The 19,993-nt window shown below is 45.0% G+C and overlaps 2 protein-coding genes and 1 long non-coding RNA gene across 24 annotated transcripts in view; 2 read left to right on the plus strand and 1 right to left on the minus strand.

Annotated features, from left to right (window-relative positions):
• tarbp1 (TAR (HIV-1) RNA binding protein 1) overlaps positions 1–19,993 on the minus strand; it is a 51,749-nt gene that overhangs the window by 4,290 nt on the left and 27,466 nt on the right. Inside the window, 2 exon segments of the mRNA XM_052514298.1 lie at positions 3,178–3,314; positions 3,723–3,847. Of these exon segments, the coding sequence (XP_052370258.1) occupies positions 3,178–3,314; positions 3,723–3,847 (262 nt within the window).
• Positions 5,628–8,876, plus strand: LOC118378419 (NACHT, LRR and PYD domains-containing protein 1 homolog). The gene has a single exon (XM_035765397.2). The coding sequence runs from the start codon at positions 6,327–6,329 to the stop codon at positions 7,872–7,874; it is 1,548 nt and encodes a 515-aa protein (XP_035621290.2). The 5' UTR covers positions 5,628–6,326; the 3' UTR covers positions 7,875–8,876.
• On the plus strand, positions 8,915–12,997 carry LOC127927674 (uncharacterized). 22 transcript variants are annotated; one of them, XR_008128393.1, is made up of 6 exons: positions 10,434–10,679; positions 10,885–10,925; positions 11,334–11,374; positions 11,415–11,496; positions 11,823–12,068; positions 12,151–12,997. It is a non-coding gene; the product is annotated as an uncharacterized LOC127927674 (long non-coding RNA). The 22 variants fall into 22 exon arrangements; XR_008128405.1 differs by having other exon boundaries at positions 11,823–11,863; positions 11,905–12,997; XR_008128391.1 differs by lacking the exon at positions 10,434–10,679 and adding an exon at positions 8,915–9,093 and having other exon boundaries at positions 11,823–12,997.

Consider the following 19,993-nt stretch of genomic DNA (forward strand, 5'->3'; position numbering starts at 1 on the left):
ACACGGACTTTCAACTCCCTCCAAAGATTTTCTATAAGGTTGAGATCTGGAGACTGGCTAGGCCACTCCAGGACCTTGAAATGCTTCTTACGAAGCCACTCCTTCATTGCCCGCGCGGTGTGTTTGGGATCATTGTCATGCTGAAAGACCCAGCCACATTTCATCTTCAATGCCCTTGCTGATGGAAGGAGGTTTTCACTCAAAATCTCACGATACATGACCCTTTCATTCTTTCCTTTACACGGATCAGTCGTCCTGGTCCCTTTGCAGATAAACAGCCCCAAAGCATGATGTTTCCACCCCCATGCTTCACAGTAGGTATGGTGTTCTTTGGATGCAACTCAGCATTCTTTGTCCTCCAAACATGACGAGTTGAGTTTTTACCAAAAAGTTATATTTTGGTTTCATCTGACCATATGACATTCTCCCAAATCATCTTAATGCTCTCAAGCAAACTTCAGACGGGCCTGGACATGTACTGGCTTAAGCAGGAGAGACGTCTGGCACTGCAGGATTTGAGTCCCTGGCGGCGTAGTGTGTTACTGATGGTAGGCTTTGTTACTTTGGTCCCAGCTCTCTGCAGGTCATTCACTAGGTCCCCCGTGTGGTTCTGGGATCTGTGATCATTTTGAGGGTGAGATCTGGTCTTATATGTCTTCCATTTCCTAATAATTGCTCCCACAGTTGATTTCTTCAAACCAAGCTGCTTACCTATTGCAGATTCAGTCTTCCCAACCTGGTGCAGGTCTACAATTTTGTTTCTGGTGTACTTTGACAGCTCTTTGTTCTTGGCCATAGTGGAGTTGAGTGTGACTGTTTGAGGTGGTGGACAGGTGTCTTTTATACTGATAACAAGTTCAAACAGGTGCCATTAATACAGGTAACGACTGGAGGACAGAGGAGCCTCTTAAAGAAGAAGTTACAGGTCTGTGAGAGCCAGAAATCTTGCTTGTTTGTAGGTGACCAAATAATTATTTTCCACCATAATTTGCAAATAAATTCATACAAAATCCTACAATGTGATTTTCTGGATTTTTTTCTAATTTTGTCTGTCATAGTTGAAGTATAGCTATGATGAAAATTACAGGCCTCATCTTTTTAAGTGGAAGAACTTGCACAATTGGTGGCTGACTAAATACTTTTTTGCCCCACTGTATGTATGTATATATATATATACAGACGGGAGAACAAGTATTTGATACACTGCCGATTTTGCAGGTTTTCCTACTTACAAAGCATGTAGAGGTCTGTAATTTTTATCATAGGTACACTTCAACTGTGAGAGACTGAATCTAAAACAAACATCCAGAAAATCACATTGTATGATTTTTAAGTCATTCATTTGCATTTTATTGCATGACATAAGTGTTTGATACATCAGAAAAGCAGAACTTAATATTTGGTACAGAAACCTTTGTTTGCAATAACAGAGATCATACGTTTCCTGAAGTTCTTGACCAGGTTTGCACACACTGCAGCGGGGATTTTGGCCCACTCCTCCATACAGACCTTCTCCAGATCCTTCAGGTTTCGGGGCTGTCGCTGGGCAATACAGACTTTCAGCTCCCTCCAAAGATTTTCTATTGCGTTCAGGTCTGGAGACTGGCTAGGCCACTCCAGGACCTTGAGATGTTTCTTACGGAGCTACTCCTTAGCTGCCCTGGCTGTGTGTTTCGGGTCGTTGTCATGCTGGAAGACCCAGCCACGAGATCTCATGATACATGGCCCCATCCATCCTCCCCCCAATACGGTGCAGTCGTCCTGTCCCCTTTTCAGAAAAGCATCCCCAAAGAATGATGATTCCACCTCCATGCTTCACGGTTGGGATGGTGTTCTTGGGGTTGTACTCATCCTTCTTCTTCCTCCAAACACGGCGAGTGGAGTTTAGACCAAAAAGCTCTATTTTTGTCTCATCAGACCACATGACCTTCTCCCATTCCTCCTCTGGATCATCCAGATGGTCATTCGCAAACTTCAGACGGGCCTGGACATGCGCTGGCTTGAGCAGGGGGACCTTGCGTGCGCTGCAGGATTTTAATCCATGACGGCGTAGTGTCTTACTAATGGTTTTCTTTGAGACTGTGGTCCCAGCTCTCTTCAGGTCATTGACCAGGTCCTGCCGTGTAGTTCTGGGCTGATCCCTCACCTTCCTCATGATCATTGATGCCCCACGAGGTGAGATCTTGCATGGAGCCCCAGATGATTGACCGTCATCTTGAACTTCTTGCATTTTCTAATAATTGCGCCAACAGTTGTTACCTTCTCACCAAGTTGCTTGCCTATTGTCCCGTAGCCCATCCCTGCCTTGTTTTGGTCTACAATTTTATCCCTGATGTCCTTACACAGCTCTCTGGTATTGGCCATTGTGGAGAGGTTGGAGTCTGTTTGATTGAGTGTGTGGACAGGTGTCTTTTATACAGGCAACGAGTACAGGTAATGAGTGGAGAACAGGAGGGCTTCTTAAAGAAAAACTAACAGGTCTGTGAGAGTCGGAATTCTTACTGTTTGGTAGGTGATCAAATACTTATGTCATGCAATAAAATGCTAATTAATTACTTAAAAATCATACAATGTGGTTTTCTGGATTTTTGTTTTAGAATTGGTCTCTCACAGTTGAAGTGTACCTATAATAAATATTACATACCTCTACATGCTTTGTAAGTAGGAAAACCTGCAAAATCGGCAGTGTATCAAATACTTGTTCTCCCCACTGTATATACATACATACATACATTTGTGCATGTGATGCATGGCTGGAGCGTGTGTTCCCTGTTCTTCCCTCCACAGAGCACCCATTAGAGACCAGCATGCCTGGGCACGTCTCCTCACTGCAGCAGGAAGCAGATCTGTGTGTCTGCCTGATCGGGGCCCAGGGGAACACTCACTCCATTACTGAGATTCCATTAAAGAGCTTTGTCAGCTTCCTCCCTGACCCGTGAGACAGTCCCAGTCATGGCTGTGTATGTACATGTGTGCTTATACAGTCAAGTCAATGAATTGATGTGCAATAATTATGTCATGCATTGATTGTTCATTTGTGTGGTTTGTCTGTTAGTGAATAATTGCATTTCATGTCATGGCTTTTGTTGAAGCAGAAAATACTTCCAATATGACACAAAGTTATATACAACTGGACATGACAATGTGCTCTGCTGTCCTACAGGAGAGTGGTTTTACCCCAGCAGTAACAGAGTCTTCTCAGGGAACTTGTAGTCCTTTAGACTCTGACTATTGGCTGTCTGCTCCACTCCCACAATGCAGTAGCCCTCCTTCTTCTTCAGCTGCAAGAAGTCAGCTAGTTCTACGGGCTTCACCTGGTAGAGACACAAATATATGATGTTAAAATAACACTTTTTTAACTGGCTAAAAAGTCAGCTGAACACAGTAGAGTGAATGAACTTGGTGAACATCTCAATATCCTAGAGTGTTCAGCTGTCCTCCTTCCTCTACATCTGCACTGAAAAAGGTGCATTTACCCTCCACTACAGCACTGGAGAATTTAGGTCAATGGTGTCCAAATCATTCCATGGAGGGCCAAGTGTCAGCTGGTTTTTGTTTTTTCCTGTCAATTAAAACCTAGACAAACAGGGGAGTTCCTTACTAATTAGTGACCTTAATTTATCAATCAAGTACAAGTGAGGAGCGAAAATCTGCAGACACTCAACCCTATGCGGAATGAGCTTGACACCTGTGGTTTAGGCTACTAAAGTGTTGTTACCTACCTCCAGTAGGGGGAGCCATAGCTCAGAGGAGACACTCAGGGCCTGGAAGTGTTTATCACTGACGTGGCGAAGACTGTCCAACACCAGAGCACTGGCCCCAAAGATCTCACATGTCCTACACAGACCTTCACACACACACAGACAGAGAGATCGAGAGAGACAAAGAGAGAGAGAGCGACAGAGAGACAAAGAGAGAGAGAGCGACAGAGAGACAAAGAGAGAGAGAGCGACAGAGAGACAAAGAGAGAGGGAGACAGAGAGAGAGCGCGAAAGTGTTTATCACTGACTTGGCAAAGACTGTCCAACACATACTACACTGAACAAAATAATAGATGCAACATGTAAAGTGTTGGTCCCATGTTTCATGAGCTGAAATAAGATTACATTTTCCATACGCACAAATAGCTTATTTGTCTTAAATTTTGCGCACAAATTTGTTTACATCCCTGTTAGTGAGCATTCTCTTTTGTCAAGATAATCCATCCACCTGACAGGTGTGGCAAATCAAGAAGCTGGTTAAACAGCATGATCATTACATAAGTGCACCTTGTGCTGGGGACAATAAAAGGCCACTCCAAAATGTGCAGTTTTGTCACACAATGCCACAGATGTCTCAAGTTTTGAGAGAGCGTGCAATTGGTATACTGACTGCAGGAATGTCCAGCAGAACTGTTGCCAGATAATTTAATGTGCATTTTCCTACCATAAGCCACCTCCAACATAATTTTGGAGAGTTTGGCAGTACATCCAACTGGCCTCACAACCGCAGACCACGTGTAACCAAGTCAAACCAGGACCTCCTATATTCGGCTTAATCACCTGCGGGATCGTCTGAGAATAGCCACCCGGACAGCTGATGAAACTGTGGGTTTACACAACCAAATAATTGCTGCACAAACTGTCAGAAACCACCTCAGGGAAGCTCATCTGCATGCTCGTCATCCTCATCATGGTCTTGATCTTGATTGCAGTTCGTGATCGAAGCCGTTTTTGGGGGTTTACTTTTCAGGTATTTGTGACCAACAGATGCATATCTATATTCCCAGCCATGTGAAATACATAGAATAGGGCCTAATTCATGTATTTCAATTGACTAATTTCCTTATACGAACTGTAATTCAGTACAATCTTTGAAATTGTTGCATGTTGCGTTAATATTTTAGTTCAGTGTTTAATGGTTGACATGGCCCCAAAGAGGTCACATGTCCTACACACACATGTATGTACACATTAACAAACAATTACACAACCACTATTTACATGTTTCAGATATTTGTATGCTACAGGTTTAAGGTGATACTTTCTTCAGACAGAGCATGGAACATGTTTTTATTTTATTTAAAGGCCCAGTGCAGTCAAAATTCTGTTTTTCCTATGTTTTGTATCACCTGATAAAACTAACACTGTAAACGTGTGAAAACATTTGCTGTTTGAAAATACAATCTACAAAGGACTTTCTAATCAGCAGGTTTTGCATTGGTCGAGCTTAAGCTTAATTAGTTAATAGACCAATAACAAACCTCTCTGCCAATAACAACTAGTTTTTAGTTTCCCCCTCCCCACTCCCAGTCCTATAACAATTATTGCTTGAGATTTTTGTGTTGCTAAAAAGCTATTTTTGTCCATTTTAATGGAAAACTATTTTATAAAGGTACTTAATTGTTCCCCAGAAATGATTTGACTGGTATAAAAATGGCTGCATTAAGCCTTTAAACTACTACACAGCCCGACAGACAGACAAACATGCACACACACACACAGAAATATAAATCAAACAAAAACACAATGATTTACACAATCATTATTTAAATGTTTCAATTATTCTGAATGCTACAGGTATAGAGCGATATTTTCTTTATGCAAAATAGCCCAGATCAGCACATAAAATACTGTAAAAGTCATATTTAATGACGTGTGTAATAAGGATGTGATTATTTAACCAGATACTAGTCAGCTTTTTGATTCTGTGGGATGCACAAGTTGCAGCCTTAGGAACTCACATTTAAATATAACACTGTGATAGCCACCCTGTATAAAATATAATATTGTTGAAAATCCACCTTAAAAATATCCACCTTTACTCAAAGACCATGTGACTGCATTAAAGCCAATCACAGTCCACAGATCACACCCATTTTAAAACTGAAAGTAACTCTTACAGCGGGAAAGGCTACTTCACAGCAGTTCTCTCATGTTTTTCTTTTGTTGATTTGGACATTCATTAATTGTCTGTTAGGAGTGGAACTAACTGAGACTGGGAGAGGAACGCAAATTGTCCAAAGGTGACGTTTGGACAATAAAAAGGGAAACTGGCTAGACATTTCCTGTAGTAAATGGACAACACATACCAGAGGATATTATTTTTTTCCACGTTTTGAGGCTATACCGTGTTTGTTTACAATTACGATGTTAACAAATGTTGCCATAAAGCAAGATTATATTCTGGGTTCTGATGGAGTACGACAGTTGAACTAACTAAGCTCATTAGTTATTTTTCAATTATATTCTTCTAGAATCAATGAATCAATGGCTTAGCAAGAACATTACTGCTTTATACGTCCAAAAGTGGTTGTAGCCACTGCAGATTGCGCCTTTGGAGTGAAAATGGCCACATCAAAAGATCAAGATGTCGATAACTGTGAAACTAGCACTCCTGAACAGTCAAATCCTCTGCTACCCCAGTTGTCACAACTTGATGAGCTCTCAAACGTAATTGAAAGGGCAGAACCTAGTGAACAGGAATTGAAGACTTTAGTTTCACTTCTTCTGTCTCTTGGTGATAATATCGAACGTGATTTAAAACAACATAACTTAATGATAGATAGGCTTAAAGTCATACATACAAACATCATGGACAAACTCAGTCCTGGTGAAAAGGATGGTAGTAGTTTCATCACTGGAACAATAAGACAGTTCTACAAAAAGGCACTGGATTCAGTAGGAACAATCATCACTAAACTTGCCAAAGAGATTGGAGTCAACTATTCAGGGTCAAATATGTGTCTCCAAAAAGAGTTTGGCCTTAAAACCGATTGTCCAAAGGAATGTTTGAATTGCAACCATATAAAGAGCTCAATGTCCTGGATTCAGGTTGAACCCTCCGTGTCTTCAGAGGATGAGACCACCGTCTACACACTCGACTCTTCTGCAGCAGGGCATTACGAGTGCATCTTATCAGGGCTGCGGTGGGTATGTGAGAGCAAAGTCAGTCTGCGATACCAGTTCAGCTCCTGGGAGCCTCACAGGGCCACTCTGAACAACATGCGCTTTGAAGAAGGAGGTCCATTACTGGACATCACAATGATTTCTGGCAAACTAGAGGAAATTAGTCTGCCACACTTTGTCTGTATAGATCCAGACTACCCACAATCCTCCTTGAGAGAAGACATGAAGGTTCTACATGTGAAAGACAACAGAGTGCTTGTGGAAGAAGTGGATGAGGTGACGGGGTTCCACGCCAAACTGCTTCATCCCTCCTTCTCTGGCAGGGGTTTGGTACTGAGACGTGGGTTGCATTGGAGAGTGCACTGTGACCTTCTGATCTTTAGGTCCACCAGAGCACTCCTCACCTTACACACATATCTGATCCGATGTGATCCTTCTCTAGCACGGGAGGTGGAGGCACAGGAGAAGTCCTATGGATTCTTACGACTTCCAAAGCCAAAGCCGGAGAAGTCCCTTCGGAAGGGGAGTCGCTTCACCCTCAAGACCTCGTGTCAATCCTCGATTACGCCAGAAAAGATCAAGCTAAGAAGCACCAGGCCAAACTACTTTGAAGTGTACATAAAGGACCCTGCGATGGACTTTGAGATGGAGTTGATAAGTGAGAAGGGAGAATCTGCATGGAAAGCTGAAATACGAACAGAGGAATACAGAGATGATTCATCCACAAGAGACATTGAGTTTGTTGATGAATTCAGACCACAGATCATTCAAAGAGTCAATAATGTGTTTGCCATAGCAGATATTCTCCTCACGAAGGGCATGATCGGTGAAGAGATCAATGCAAATATCAGCGCTGCACCGACCCGCCAGGCCAAGATGAGAGTGATATACGAGGCACTGAATTCAGGTGGACCACACGTCAAAGCTGCATTCTTTACTGTACTCAAAGAAAAGGAACCCTTTCTAGTCAAAGACTTGGCTCAATAATACCTTATCGCTCAATCTCTAACACACCTCTACGAGACCATTATGCCTAGACACTTTATTGAGCATGTTCTCCTTCAGTCCAGCAGGACAGAGGCAAGAGGAGGAGTGATGAGGAGAACTATGAAAGAAGACACTTTTCAGCTGTCAAGAATAGCAGTCCAAGGCCCAGTTCTCTGTGACATTTTAGTGACAGAGGGCATGGGTAGGAAGGCCCCACCAGCATTTATTAAAGACAATAAGTCAATAAGAAAATAAGACAAATTTGAAATGAACTGGGACTGGAATTCTTTCAAATAATAATGAAAGGATAAATATGTTACAAGGTTGAAAACATTGGGAAATATACAGTGGAAGATATTAAAGGGTGATTAAATAAATGCAGTAAAATGGTTAAGGATGTTATAATGATGGTTGTTTTTAAGGTACAGTATATCTGGAACATGTTTAAGAGTCTTGGAGGAGGTTGACATTGACATGGTGTACTGATGAAATGTTTAAAATGTTGGACTTTTAAGATGTAATGGGAGTAATAAAATAGGTTGGAGTAAGATTAGAATTGAGTGGAATGAGAAAGGTTCATGTCTAGAAATGAATGTTTTAAAAGTGAATGATAATGTGGTATCCTAAGGGTGCTAGCTGGACTAGCTCCCCAGGTCAGAACAGCCAGGAGGAGGCAGGAAGAGGTACGAGTGCGATTGAGGCGGACATCCTGTCTAGGCAAGAGAAAAATCCCCTTCTGAGAAATGGCCGCATTACAGTAGGTGTTAACCACTGAATGAGTGCGTCATCGGGGCAGATCTATAACCACCGTGAGTTAGCAGAATACGAGGAGTGAAAGAAGCAGGATTTTTGGGAGAGGTACGACTCTCTTTGAGCTTGCTAGAAGAACCTGTTCAGCTGGAGGAAGATTTAGCTTAAAATGCATCAATATTTATTCTTAGTGTTTAAGTAAAAATCTAGGGGAACACTTAAGGTTACCTAATTGATAGGAGTGTAGTTAAACACAGACTGAAGGTTACCTCACTGATAGGAGTGTAGTTAAACACAGACTGAAGGTTACCTCATTGATAGGAGTGTAGTTAAACACAGACTGAAGGTTACCTCATTGATAGGAGTGTAGTTAAACACAGACTGAAGGTTACCTCATTGATAGGAGTGTAGTTAAACACCGACTGAAGGTTACCTCATTGATAGGAGTGTAGTTAAACACAGACTGAAGGTTACCTCATTGATAGGAGTGTAGTTAAACACGACTGAAGGTTACCTCATTGATAGGAGTGTAGTTAAACACAGACTGAAGGTTACCTCATTGATAGGAGTGTAGTTAAACACAGACTGAAGGTTACCTCATTGATAGGAGTGTAGTTAAACACAGACTGAAGGTTACCTCATTGATAGGAGTGTAGTTAAACACAGACTGAAGGTTACCTCATTGATAGGAGTGTAGTTAAACACAGACTGAAGGTTACCTCACTGATAGGAGTGTAGTTAAACACAGACTGAAGGTTACCTCATTGATAGGAGTGTAGTTAAACACAGACTGAAGGTTACCTCATTGATAGGAGTGTAGTTAAACACGACTGAAGGTTACCTCATTGATAGGAGTGTAGTTAAACACAGACTGAAGGTTACCTCATTGATAGGAGTGTAGTTAAACACAGACTGAAGGTTACCTCATTGATAGGAGTGTAGTTAAACACAGACTGAAGGTTACCTCATTGATAGGAGTGTAGTTAAACACAGACTGAAGGTTACCTCATTGATAGGAGTGTAGTTAAACACGACTGAAGGTTACCTCATTGATAGGAGTGTAGTTAAACACAGACTGAAGGTTACCTCATTGATAGGAGTGTAGTTAAACACAGACTGAAGGTTACCTCATTGATAGGAGTGTAGTTAAACACAGACTGAAGGTTACCTCATTGATAGGAGTGTAGTTAAACACGACTGAAGGTTACCTCATTGATAGGAGTGTAGTTAAACACGACTGAAGGTTACCTCATTGATAGGAGTTGTAGTTAAACACAGACTGAAGGTTACCTCATTGATAGGAGTGTAGTTAAACACAGACTGAAGGTTACCTCATTGATAGGAGTGTAGTTAAACACAGACTGAAGGTTACCTCATTGATAGGAGTGTAGTTAAACACAGACTGAAGGTTACCTCATTGATAGGAGTGTAGTTAAACACAGACTGAAGGTTACCTCATTGATAGGAGTGTAGTTAAACACAGACTGAAGGTTACCTCATTGATAGGAGTGTAGTTAAACACAGACTGAAGGTTACCTCATTGATAGGAGTGTAGTTAAACACAGACTGAAGGTTACCTCATTGATAGGAGTGTAGTTAAACACAGACTGAAGGTTACCTCATTGATAGGAGTGTAGTTAAACACAGACTGAAGGTTACCTCATTGATAGGAGTGTAGTTAAACACAGACTGAAGGTTACCTCATTGATAGGAGTGTAGTTAAACACAGACTGAAGGTTACCTCTGATAGGAGTGTAGTTAAACACAGACTAGGTTACCTCATTGAGTGTAGTTAAACACAGACTGAAGGTTACCTCATTGATAGGAGTGTAGTTAAACACAGACTGAAGGTTACCTCACTGATAGGAGTGTAGTTAAACACAGACTGAAGGTTACCTCACTGATAGGAGTGTAGTTAAACACAGACTGAAGGTTACCTCATTGATAGGAGTGTAGTTAAACACCGACTGAAGGTTACCTCACTGATAGGAGTGTAGTTAAACACAGACTGAAGGTTACCTCATTGATAGGAGTGTAGTTAAACACAGACTGAAGGTTACCTCACTGATAGGAGTGTAGTTAAACACAGACTGAAGGTTACCTCATTGATAGGAGTGTAGTTAAACACAGACTGAAGGTTACCTCATTGATAGGAGTGTAGTTAAACACAGACTGAAGGTTACCTCATTGATAGGAGTGTAGTTAAACACAGACTGAAGGTTACCTCACTGATAGGAGTGTAGTTAAACACAGACTGAAGGTTACCTCATTGATAGGAGTGTAGTTAAACACCGACTGAAGGTTACCTCATTGATAGGAGTGTAGTTAAACACGACTGAAGGTTACCTCATTGATAGGAGTGTAGTTAAACACAGACTGAAGGTTACCTCATTGATAGGAGTGTAGTTAAACACAGACTGAAGGTTACCTCATTGATAGGAGTGTAGTTAAACACAGACTGAAGGTTACCTCATTGATAGGAGTGTAGTTAAACACAGACTGAAGGTTACCTCATTGATAGGAGTGTAGTTAAACACAGACTGAAGGTTACCTCATTGATAGGAGTGTAGTTAAACACAGACTGAAGGTTACCTCATTGATAGGAGTGTAGTTAAACACAGACTGAAGGTTACCTCATTGATAGGAGTGTAGTTAAACACGACTGAAGGTTACCTCATTGATAGGAGTGTAGTTAAACACAGACTGAAGGTTACCTCATTGATAGGAGTGTAGTTAAACACCGACTGAAGGTTACCTCATTGATAGGAGTGTAGTTAAACACGACTGAAGGTTACCTCATTGATAGGAGTGTAGTTAAACACAGACTGAAGGTTACCTCATTGATAGGAGTGTAGTTAAACACCGACTGAAGGTTACCTCACTGATAGGAGTGTAGTTAAACACAGACTGAAGGTTACCTCACTGATAGGAGTGTAGTTAAACAGACTGAAGGTTACCTCATTGATAGGAGTGTAGTTAAACACAGACTGAAGGTTACCTCATTGATAGGAGTGTAGTTAAACACAGACTGAAGGTTACCTCATTGATAGGAGTGTAGTTAAACAGGGACTGAAGGTTACCTCATTGATAGGAGTGTAGTTAAACACAGACTGAAGGTTACCTCACTGATAGGAGTGTAGTTAAACACCGACTGAAGGTTACCTCACTGATAGGAGTGTAGTTAAACACAGACTGAAGGTTACCTCATTGATAGGAGTGTAGTTAAACACCGACTGAAGGTTACCTCACTGATAGGAGTGTAGTTAAACACAGACTGAAGGTTACCTCATTGATAGGAGTGTAGTTAAACACCGACTGAAGGTTACCTCACTGATAGGAGTGTAGTTAAACACAGACTGAAGGTTACCTCATTGATAGGAGTGTAGTTAAACACAGACTGAAGGTTACCTCATTGATAGGAGTGTAGTTAAACACCGACTGAAGGTTACCTCACTGATAGGAGTGTAGTTAAACACAGACTGAAGGTTACCTCACTGATAGGAGTGTAGTTAAACACAGACTGAAGGTTACCTCATTGATAGGAGTGTAGTTAAACACCGACTGAAGGTTACCTCACTGATAGGAGTGTAGTTAAACACAGACTGAAGGTTACCTCATTGATAGGAGTGTAGTTAAACACAGACTGAAGGTTACCTCACTGATAGGAGTGTAGTTAAACACAGACTGAAGGTTACCTCATTGATAGGAGTGTAGTTAAACACAGACTGAAGGTTACCTCATTGATAGGAGTGTAGTTAAACACAGACTGAAGGTTACCTCATTGATAGGAGTGTAGTTAAACACAGACCGAAGGTTACCTCATTGATAGGAGTGTAGTTAAACACCGACTGAAGGTTACCTCATTGATAGGAGTGTAGTTAAACACGACTGAAGGTTACCTCATTGATAGGAGTGTAGTTAAACACAGACTGAAGGTTACCTCATTGATAGGAGTGTAGTTAAACACAGACTGAAGGTTACCTCATTGATAGGAGTGTAGTTAAACACAGACTGAAGGTTACCTCATTGATAGGAGTGTAGTTAAACACAGACTGAAGGTTACCTCATTGATAGGAGTGTAGTTAAACACAGACTGAAGGTTACCTCATTGATAGGAGTGTAGTTAAACACAGACTGAAGGTTACCTCATTGATAGGAGTGTAGTTAAACACAGACTGAAGGTTACCTCACTGATAGGAGTGTAGTTAAACACAGACTGAAGGTTACCTCATTGATAGGAGTGTAGTTAAACACAGACTGAAGGTTACCTCATTGATAGGAGTGTAGTTAAACACAGACTGAAGGTTACCTCATTGATAGGAGTGTAGTTAAACACAGACTGAAGGTTACCTCATTGATAGGAGTGTAGTTAAACACCGCCTGAAGGACTGATCATCCCGAGGGGGAAGACATACGGTTTAGAAATTGTAAGAAATGTTTTTTTTTCTTGTTTTAAATACTGTGCTTCTCATAAAATTGTAAAAGGACAAACAATATATTACTGGCACCCTAATAATGGTTTAGTTAAGGGCGCTGGAGGAATCTATGAATCTAATCCAGGATTCATTTTCACTTATCGATTTGTGATATTTATTTGTGATTGATTGATTGATCTGAGATTTTTTATGTATTTTTCTAGAATTTTGAATAAACTTCCTTTATTGTTCTGAAACCCTGTGTTATCAAAGAGTCATACAAATGCATGTCGTTTTACTCTAGGTTTCTGAAATTGACTTGATTAATCAAGGAACTCTAGCAAGAGTCGTAAAATGGGTGTCTGGGCTAAACCAACCCAGAGGAGTGCGTCATAGTGTGCTGAAGTTGAAGCTCTGGCCTGGACGATCCTGAGAAGGTGCCAGGGGTTTATAAATTAGGAGTGAGGGAGCATAGGCACTCGTCTTCAAGGATAGCCCACTTTACTCTAAGGCATTTACTGTTGAGGAACAGTGCCTAGCTGTAAACTAGCTCAGTGGATAAAGCAGAGCGGCATCTATCAGATCTGTAGGGATTAATGAGGAGGAATAATTGACAAGCCATTGGGTTGGCAGGGGCAGTTGAATTGTTAATCCTGCAGAGGTGGTATTCTAGCTTTGACACAGGGTTAGAAACCTAGAACATAAAACTGTGTTTGTATGGTCCTAAAATGGTTCTCACGTTAAACGTCAACTTTGGCCACGAAAATTCTCAATTTTTAAACAGAAATGGGGTATGCCTTTGGTGGTTCATCGATGACGATGATACATTAATCCCACTCGCCAGAAAAAGTAACTATTGACTCCTGAGTTTAAAAAAATCTTAACTAGACACTGTAGCTAGCCAGTTTGCTAGCATCATTTAATAGCCTAATGGTAGTAGCTAGGCCATCATTGAAAATAAGAATTTGTTCTTAACTGACTTGCCTAGTTAAATGAAGATTTGAAAAAAAATAGGTATTCTCCTGTATAAACTCATTAAAATGAACATAAGGCTTACATAAACAGACAGCAGGCAGTAATACGGCAGCCCAGTAATACGACAGCCCAGTAATACGACAGCCCAGTAATACGGCAGCCCAGTAATACGACAGCCCAGTAATACGGCAGCCCAGTAATACGGCAGCCCAGTAATACGACAGCCCAGTAATACGACAGCCCAGTAATACGGCAGCCCAGTAATACGGCAGCCCAGTAATACGGCAGCCCAGTAATACGGCAGCCCAGTAATACGGCAGCCCAGTAATACGACAGCCCAGTAATACGGCAGCCCAGTAATACGGCAGCCCAGTAATACGGCAGCCCAGTAATACGGCAGCCCAGTAATACGGCAGCCCAGTAATACGGCAGCCCAGTAATACGGCAGCCCAGTAATACGGCAGCCCAGTAATACGGCAGCCCAGTAATACGGCAGCCCAGTAATACGGCAGCCCAGTAATACGGCAGCCCAGTAATACGGCAGCCCAGTAATACGACAGCCCAGTAATACGGCAGCCCAGTAATACGGCAGCCCAGTAATACGGCAGCCCAGTAATACGGCAGCCCAGTAATACGACAGCCCAGTAATACGACAGCCCAGTAATACGACAGCCCAGTAATACGACAGCCCAGTAATACGACAGCCCAGTAATACGACAGCCCAGTAATACGGCAGCCCAGTAATACGGCAGCCCAGTAATACGACAGCCCAGTAATACGACAGCCCAGTAATACGACAGCCCAGTAATACGACAGCCCAGTAATACGACAGCCCAGCCCAGTAATACGACAGCCCAGCATCCCAGTAATACGGCATCCCAGTAATACGGCTACGGCAGCCCAGTAATACGGCAGCCCAGTAATACGACAGCCCAGTAATACGGCAGCCCAGTAATACGGCAGCCCAGTAATACGACAGCCCAGTAATACGACAGCCCAGTAATACGGCAGCCCAGTAATACGGCAGCCCAGTAATACGGCAGCCCAGTAATACGGCAGCCCAGTAATACGGCAGCCCAGTAATACGGCAGCCCAGTAATACGACAGCCCAGTAATACGACAGCCCAGTAATACGGCAGCCCAGTAATACGGCAGTAATACGGCAGCCCAGTAATGCAGCCCAGTAATACGACAGCCCAGTAATACGACAGCCCAGTAATACGGCAGCCCAGTAATACGGCAGCCCAGTAATACGACAGCCCAGTAATACGACAGCCCAGTAATACGGCAGCCCAGTAATACGGCAGCCCAGTAATACGGCAGCCCAGTAATACGGCAGCCCAGTAATACGGCAGCCCAGTAATACGGCAGCCCAGTAATACGGCAGCCCAGTAATACGGCAGCCCAGTAATACGACAGCCCAGTAATACGACAGCCGCAGCCCAGTAATACGGCAGCCCAGTAATACGACAGCCGCAGCCCAGTAATACGGCAGCCCAGTAATACGGCAGCCCAGTAATACGGCAGCCCAGTAATACGGCAGCCCAGTAATACGACAGCCGCAGCCCAGTAATACGGCAGCCCAGTAATACGACAGCCGCAGCCCAGTAATACGACAGCCCAGTAATACGACAGCCCAGTAATACGGCAGCCCAGTAATACGGCAGCCCAGTAATACGGCAGCCCAGTAATACGACAGCCCAGTAATACGACAGCCCAGTAATACGACAGCCCAGTAATACGGCAGCCCAGTAATACGACAGCCCAGTAATACGGCAGCCCAGTAATACGACAGCCCAGTAATACGGCAGCCCAGTAATACGACAGCCCAGTAATACGGCAGTAATACGGCAGCCCAGTAATACGGCAGCCCAGTAATACGACAGCCCAGTAATACGGCAGCCCAGTAATACGGCAGCCCAGTAATACGGCAGCCCAGTAATACGACAGCCGCAGCCCAGTAATACGGCAGCCCAGTAATACGGCAGCCCAGTAATACGGCAGCCCAGTAATACGACAGCCCAGTAATACGACAGCCCAGTAATACGACAGCCCAGTAATACGACAGCCCAGTAATACGACAGCCCAGTAATACGACAGCCCAGTAATACGGCAGTAATACGGCAGCCCAGTAATACGACAGCCCAGTAATACGACAGCCGCAGCCCAGTAATACGGCAGCCCAGTAATACGGCAGCCCAGTAATACGACAGCCCAGTAATACGGCAGTAATACGGCAGCCCAGTAATACGACAGCCCAGTAATACGACAGCCGCAGCCCAGTAATACGGCAGCCCAGTAATACGACAGCCCAGTAATACGGCAGCCCAGTAATACGGCAGCCCAGTAATACGGCAGCCCAGTAATACGACAGCCCAGTAATACGGCAGCCCAGTAATACGGCAGCCCAGTAATACGGCAGCCCAGTAATACGACAGCCCAGTAATACGGCAGCCCAGTAATACGGCAGCCCAGTAATACGACAGCCCAGTAATACGACAGCCCAGTAATACGGCAGCCCAGTAATACGGCAGCCCAGTAATACGGCAGCCCAGTAATACGACAGCCGCAGCCCAGTAATACGGCAGCCCAGTAATACGGCAGCCCAGTAATACGGCAGCCCAGTAATACGGCAGCCCAGTAATACGACAGCCCAGTAATACGACAGCCCAGTAATACGACAGCCCAGTAATACGACAGCCCAGTAATACGGCAGCCCAGCCCAATACGGCAGCCCAGTAATACGACAGCCCAGTAATACGGCAGCCCAGTAATACGGCAGCCCAGTAATACGACAGCCCAGCCCAGCGGCAGCCCAGTAATACGGCAGCCCAGTAATACGGCAGCCCAGTAATACGGCAGCCCAGTAATACGACAGCCCAGTAATACGGCAGTAATACGGCAGCCCAGTAATACGGCAGCCCAGTAATACGGCAGCCCAGTACGACAGCCGCAGCCCAGTAATACGGCAGCCCAGTAATACGACAGCCGCAGCCCAGTAATACGGCAGCCCAGTAATACGGCAGCCCAGTAATACGACAGCCCAGTAATACGGCCCAGTAATACGGCAGCCCAGTAATACGACAGCCCAGTAATACGACAGCCGCAGCCCAGTAATACGGCAGCCCAGTAATACGGCAGCCCAGTAATACGACAGCCCAGTAATACGGCAGCCCAGTAATACGGCAGCCCAGTAATACGGCAGCCCAGTAATACGACAGCCCAGTAATACGACAGCCCAGTAATACGGCAGCCCAGTAATACGGCAGCCCAGTAATACGGCAGCCCAGTAATACGGCAGCCCAGTAATACGGCAGCCCAGTAATACGGCAGCCCAGTAATACGACAGCCCAGTAATACGACAGCCCAGTAATACGACAGCCCAGCCCAGTAATACGGCAGCCCAGTAATACGACAGCCCAGTAATACGGCAGCCCAGTAATACGGCAGCCCAGTAATACGGCAGCCCAGTAATACGACAGCCGCAGCCCAGTAATACGGCAGCCCAGTAATACGACAGCCCAGTAATACGACAGCCCAGTAATACGGCAGCCCAGTAATACGGCAGCCCAGTAATACGACAGCCCAGTAATACGACAGCCCAGTAATACGACAGCCCAGTAATACGACAGCCCAGTAATACGGCAGCCCAGTAATACGACAGCCCAGTAATACGACAGCCCAGTAATACGGCAGCCCAGTAATACGACAGCCCAGTAATACGACAGCCCAGTAATACGGCAGCCCAGTAATACGGCAGCCCAGTAATACGACAGCCGCAGCCCAGTAATACGACAGCCCAGTAATACGGCAGCCCAGTAATACGGCAGCCCAGTAATACGGCAGCCCAGTAATACGGCAGCCCAGTAATACGACAGCCCAGTAATACGACAGCCCAGTAATACGACAGCCCAGTAATACGGCAGCCCAGTAATACGGCAGCCCAGTAATACGGCAGCCCAGTAATACGGCAGCCCAGTAATACGGCAGCCCAGTAATACGGCAGCCCAGTAATACGGCAGCCCAGTAATACGGCAGCCCAGTAATACGACAGCCCAGTAATACGGCAGCCCAGCCCAGTAATACGGCAGCCCAGTAATACGGCAGCCCAGTAATACGGCAGCCCAGTAATACGGCAGCCCAGTAATACGGCAGCCCAGTAATACGGCAGCCCAGTAATACGGCAGCCCAGTAATACGGCAGCCCAGTAATACGGCAGCCCAGTAATACGGCAGCCCAGTAATACGACAGCCGCAGCCCAGTAATACGGCAGCCCAGTAATACGACAGCCGCAGCCCAGTAATACGGCAGCCCAATACGGCAGCCCAGTAATACGGCAGCCCAGTAATACGGCAGCCCAGTAATACGGCAGTAATACGGCAGCCCAGTAATACGGCAGCCCAGTAATACGACAGCCGCAGCCCAGTAATACGGCAGCCCAGTAATACGGCAGCCCAGTAATACGACAGCCCAGTAATACGGCAGCCCAGTAATACGACAGCCGCAGCCCAGTAATACGGCAGCCCCAGTAATACGGCAGCCCAGTAATACGGCAGCCCAGTAATACGGCAGCCCAGTAATACGGCAGCCCAGTAATACGGCAGCCCAGTAATACGGCAGCCCAGTAATACGGCAGCCCAGTAATACGGCAGCCCAGTAATACGACAGCCCAGTAATACGGCAGCCCAGTAATACGGCAGCCCAGTAATACGGCAGCCCAGTAATACGGCAGCCCAGTAATACGACAGCCCAGTAATACGACAGCCCAGTAATACGGCAGCCCAGTAATACGGCAGCCCAGTAATACGGCAGCCCAGTAATACGGCAGCCCAGTAATACGGCAGCCCAGTAATACGGCAGCCCAGTAATACGGCAGCCCAGTAATACGGCAGCCCAGTAATACGGCAGTAATACGACAGCCCAGTAATACGGCAGCCCAGTAATACGACAGCCCAGTAATACGGCAGCCCAGTAATACGGCAGCCCAGTAATACGACAGCCCAGTAATACGGCAGCCCAGTAATACGGCAGCCCAGTAATACGACAGCCCAGTAATACGGCAGCCCAGTAATACGACAGCCCAGTAATACGACAGCCCAGTAATACGACAGCCCAGTAATACGACAGCCCAGTAATACGGCAGCCCAGTAATACGGCAGCCCAGTAATACGACAGCCCAGTAATACGACAGCCCAGTAATACGGCAGCCCAGTAATACGGCAGTAATACGGCAGCCCAGTAATACGGCAGCCCAGTAATACGGCAGTAATACGGCAGCCCAGTAATACGGCAGCCGCAGCCCAGTAATACGACAGTAATACGACAGCCCAGTAATACGGCAGCCCAGTAATACGACAGCCCAGTAATACGACAGCCCAGTAATACGGCAGCCCAGTAATACGGCAGCCCAGTAATACGACAGCCCAGTAATACGGCAGCCCAGTAATACGGCAGCCCAGTAATACGACAGCCCAGTAATACGGCAGCCCAGTAATACGACAGCCCAGTAATACGACAGCCCAGTAATACGACAGCCCAGTAATACGACAGCCCAGTAATACGGCAGCCCAGTAATACGGCAGCCCAGTAATACGGCAGCCCAGTAATACGACAGCCCAGTAATACGACAGCCCAGTAATACGGCAGCCGCAGCCCAGTAATACGGCAGCCCAGTAATACGGCAGCCCAGTAATACGGCAGCCCAGTACAGCCCAGTAATACGGCAGCCCAGTAATACGGCATACGGCAGCCCAGTAATACGGCAGTAATACGACAGCCCAGTAATACGACAGCCCAGTAATACGACAGCCCAGTAATACGGCAGCCCAGTAATACGGCAGCCCAGTAATACGACAGCCCAGTAATACGACAGCCCAGTAATACGGCAGCCCAGTAATACGGCAGCCCAGTAATACGACAGCCCAGTAATACGACAGCCCAGTAATACGACAGCCCAGTAATACGACAGCCCAGTAATAC

The sequence above is a fragment of the Oncorhynchus keta genome, unplaced genomic scaffold (assembly GCF_023373465.1).
Source record: "Oncorhynchus keta strain PuntledgeMale-10-30-2019 unplaced genomic scaffold, Oket_V2 Un_scaffold_17242_pilon_pilon, whole genome shotgun sequence".
NCBI lineage: Eukaryota > Metazoa > Chordata > Actinopteri > Salmoniformes > Salmonidae > Oncorhynchus > Oncorhynchus keta.

Bases quoted from the DNA above. Each gene is read 5' to 3' on its own strand.
- LOC118378419 (XM_035765397.2), top strand. From the start codon at position 6,327: ATGGCCACATCAAAAGATCAAGATGTCGATAACTGTGAAACTAGCACT.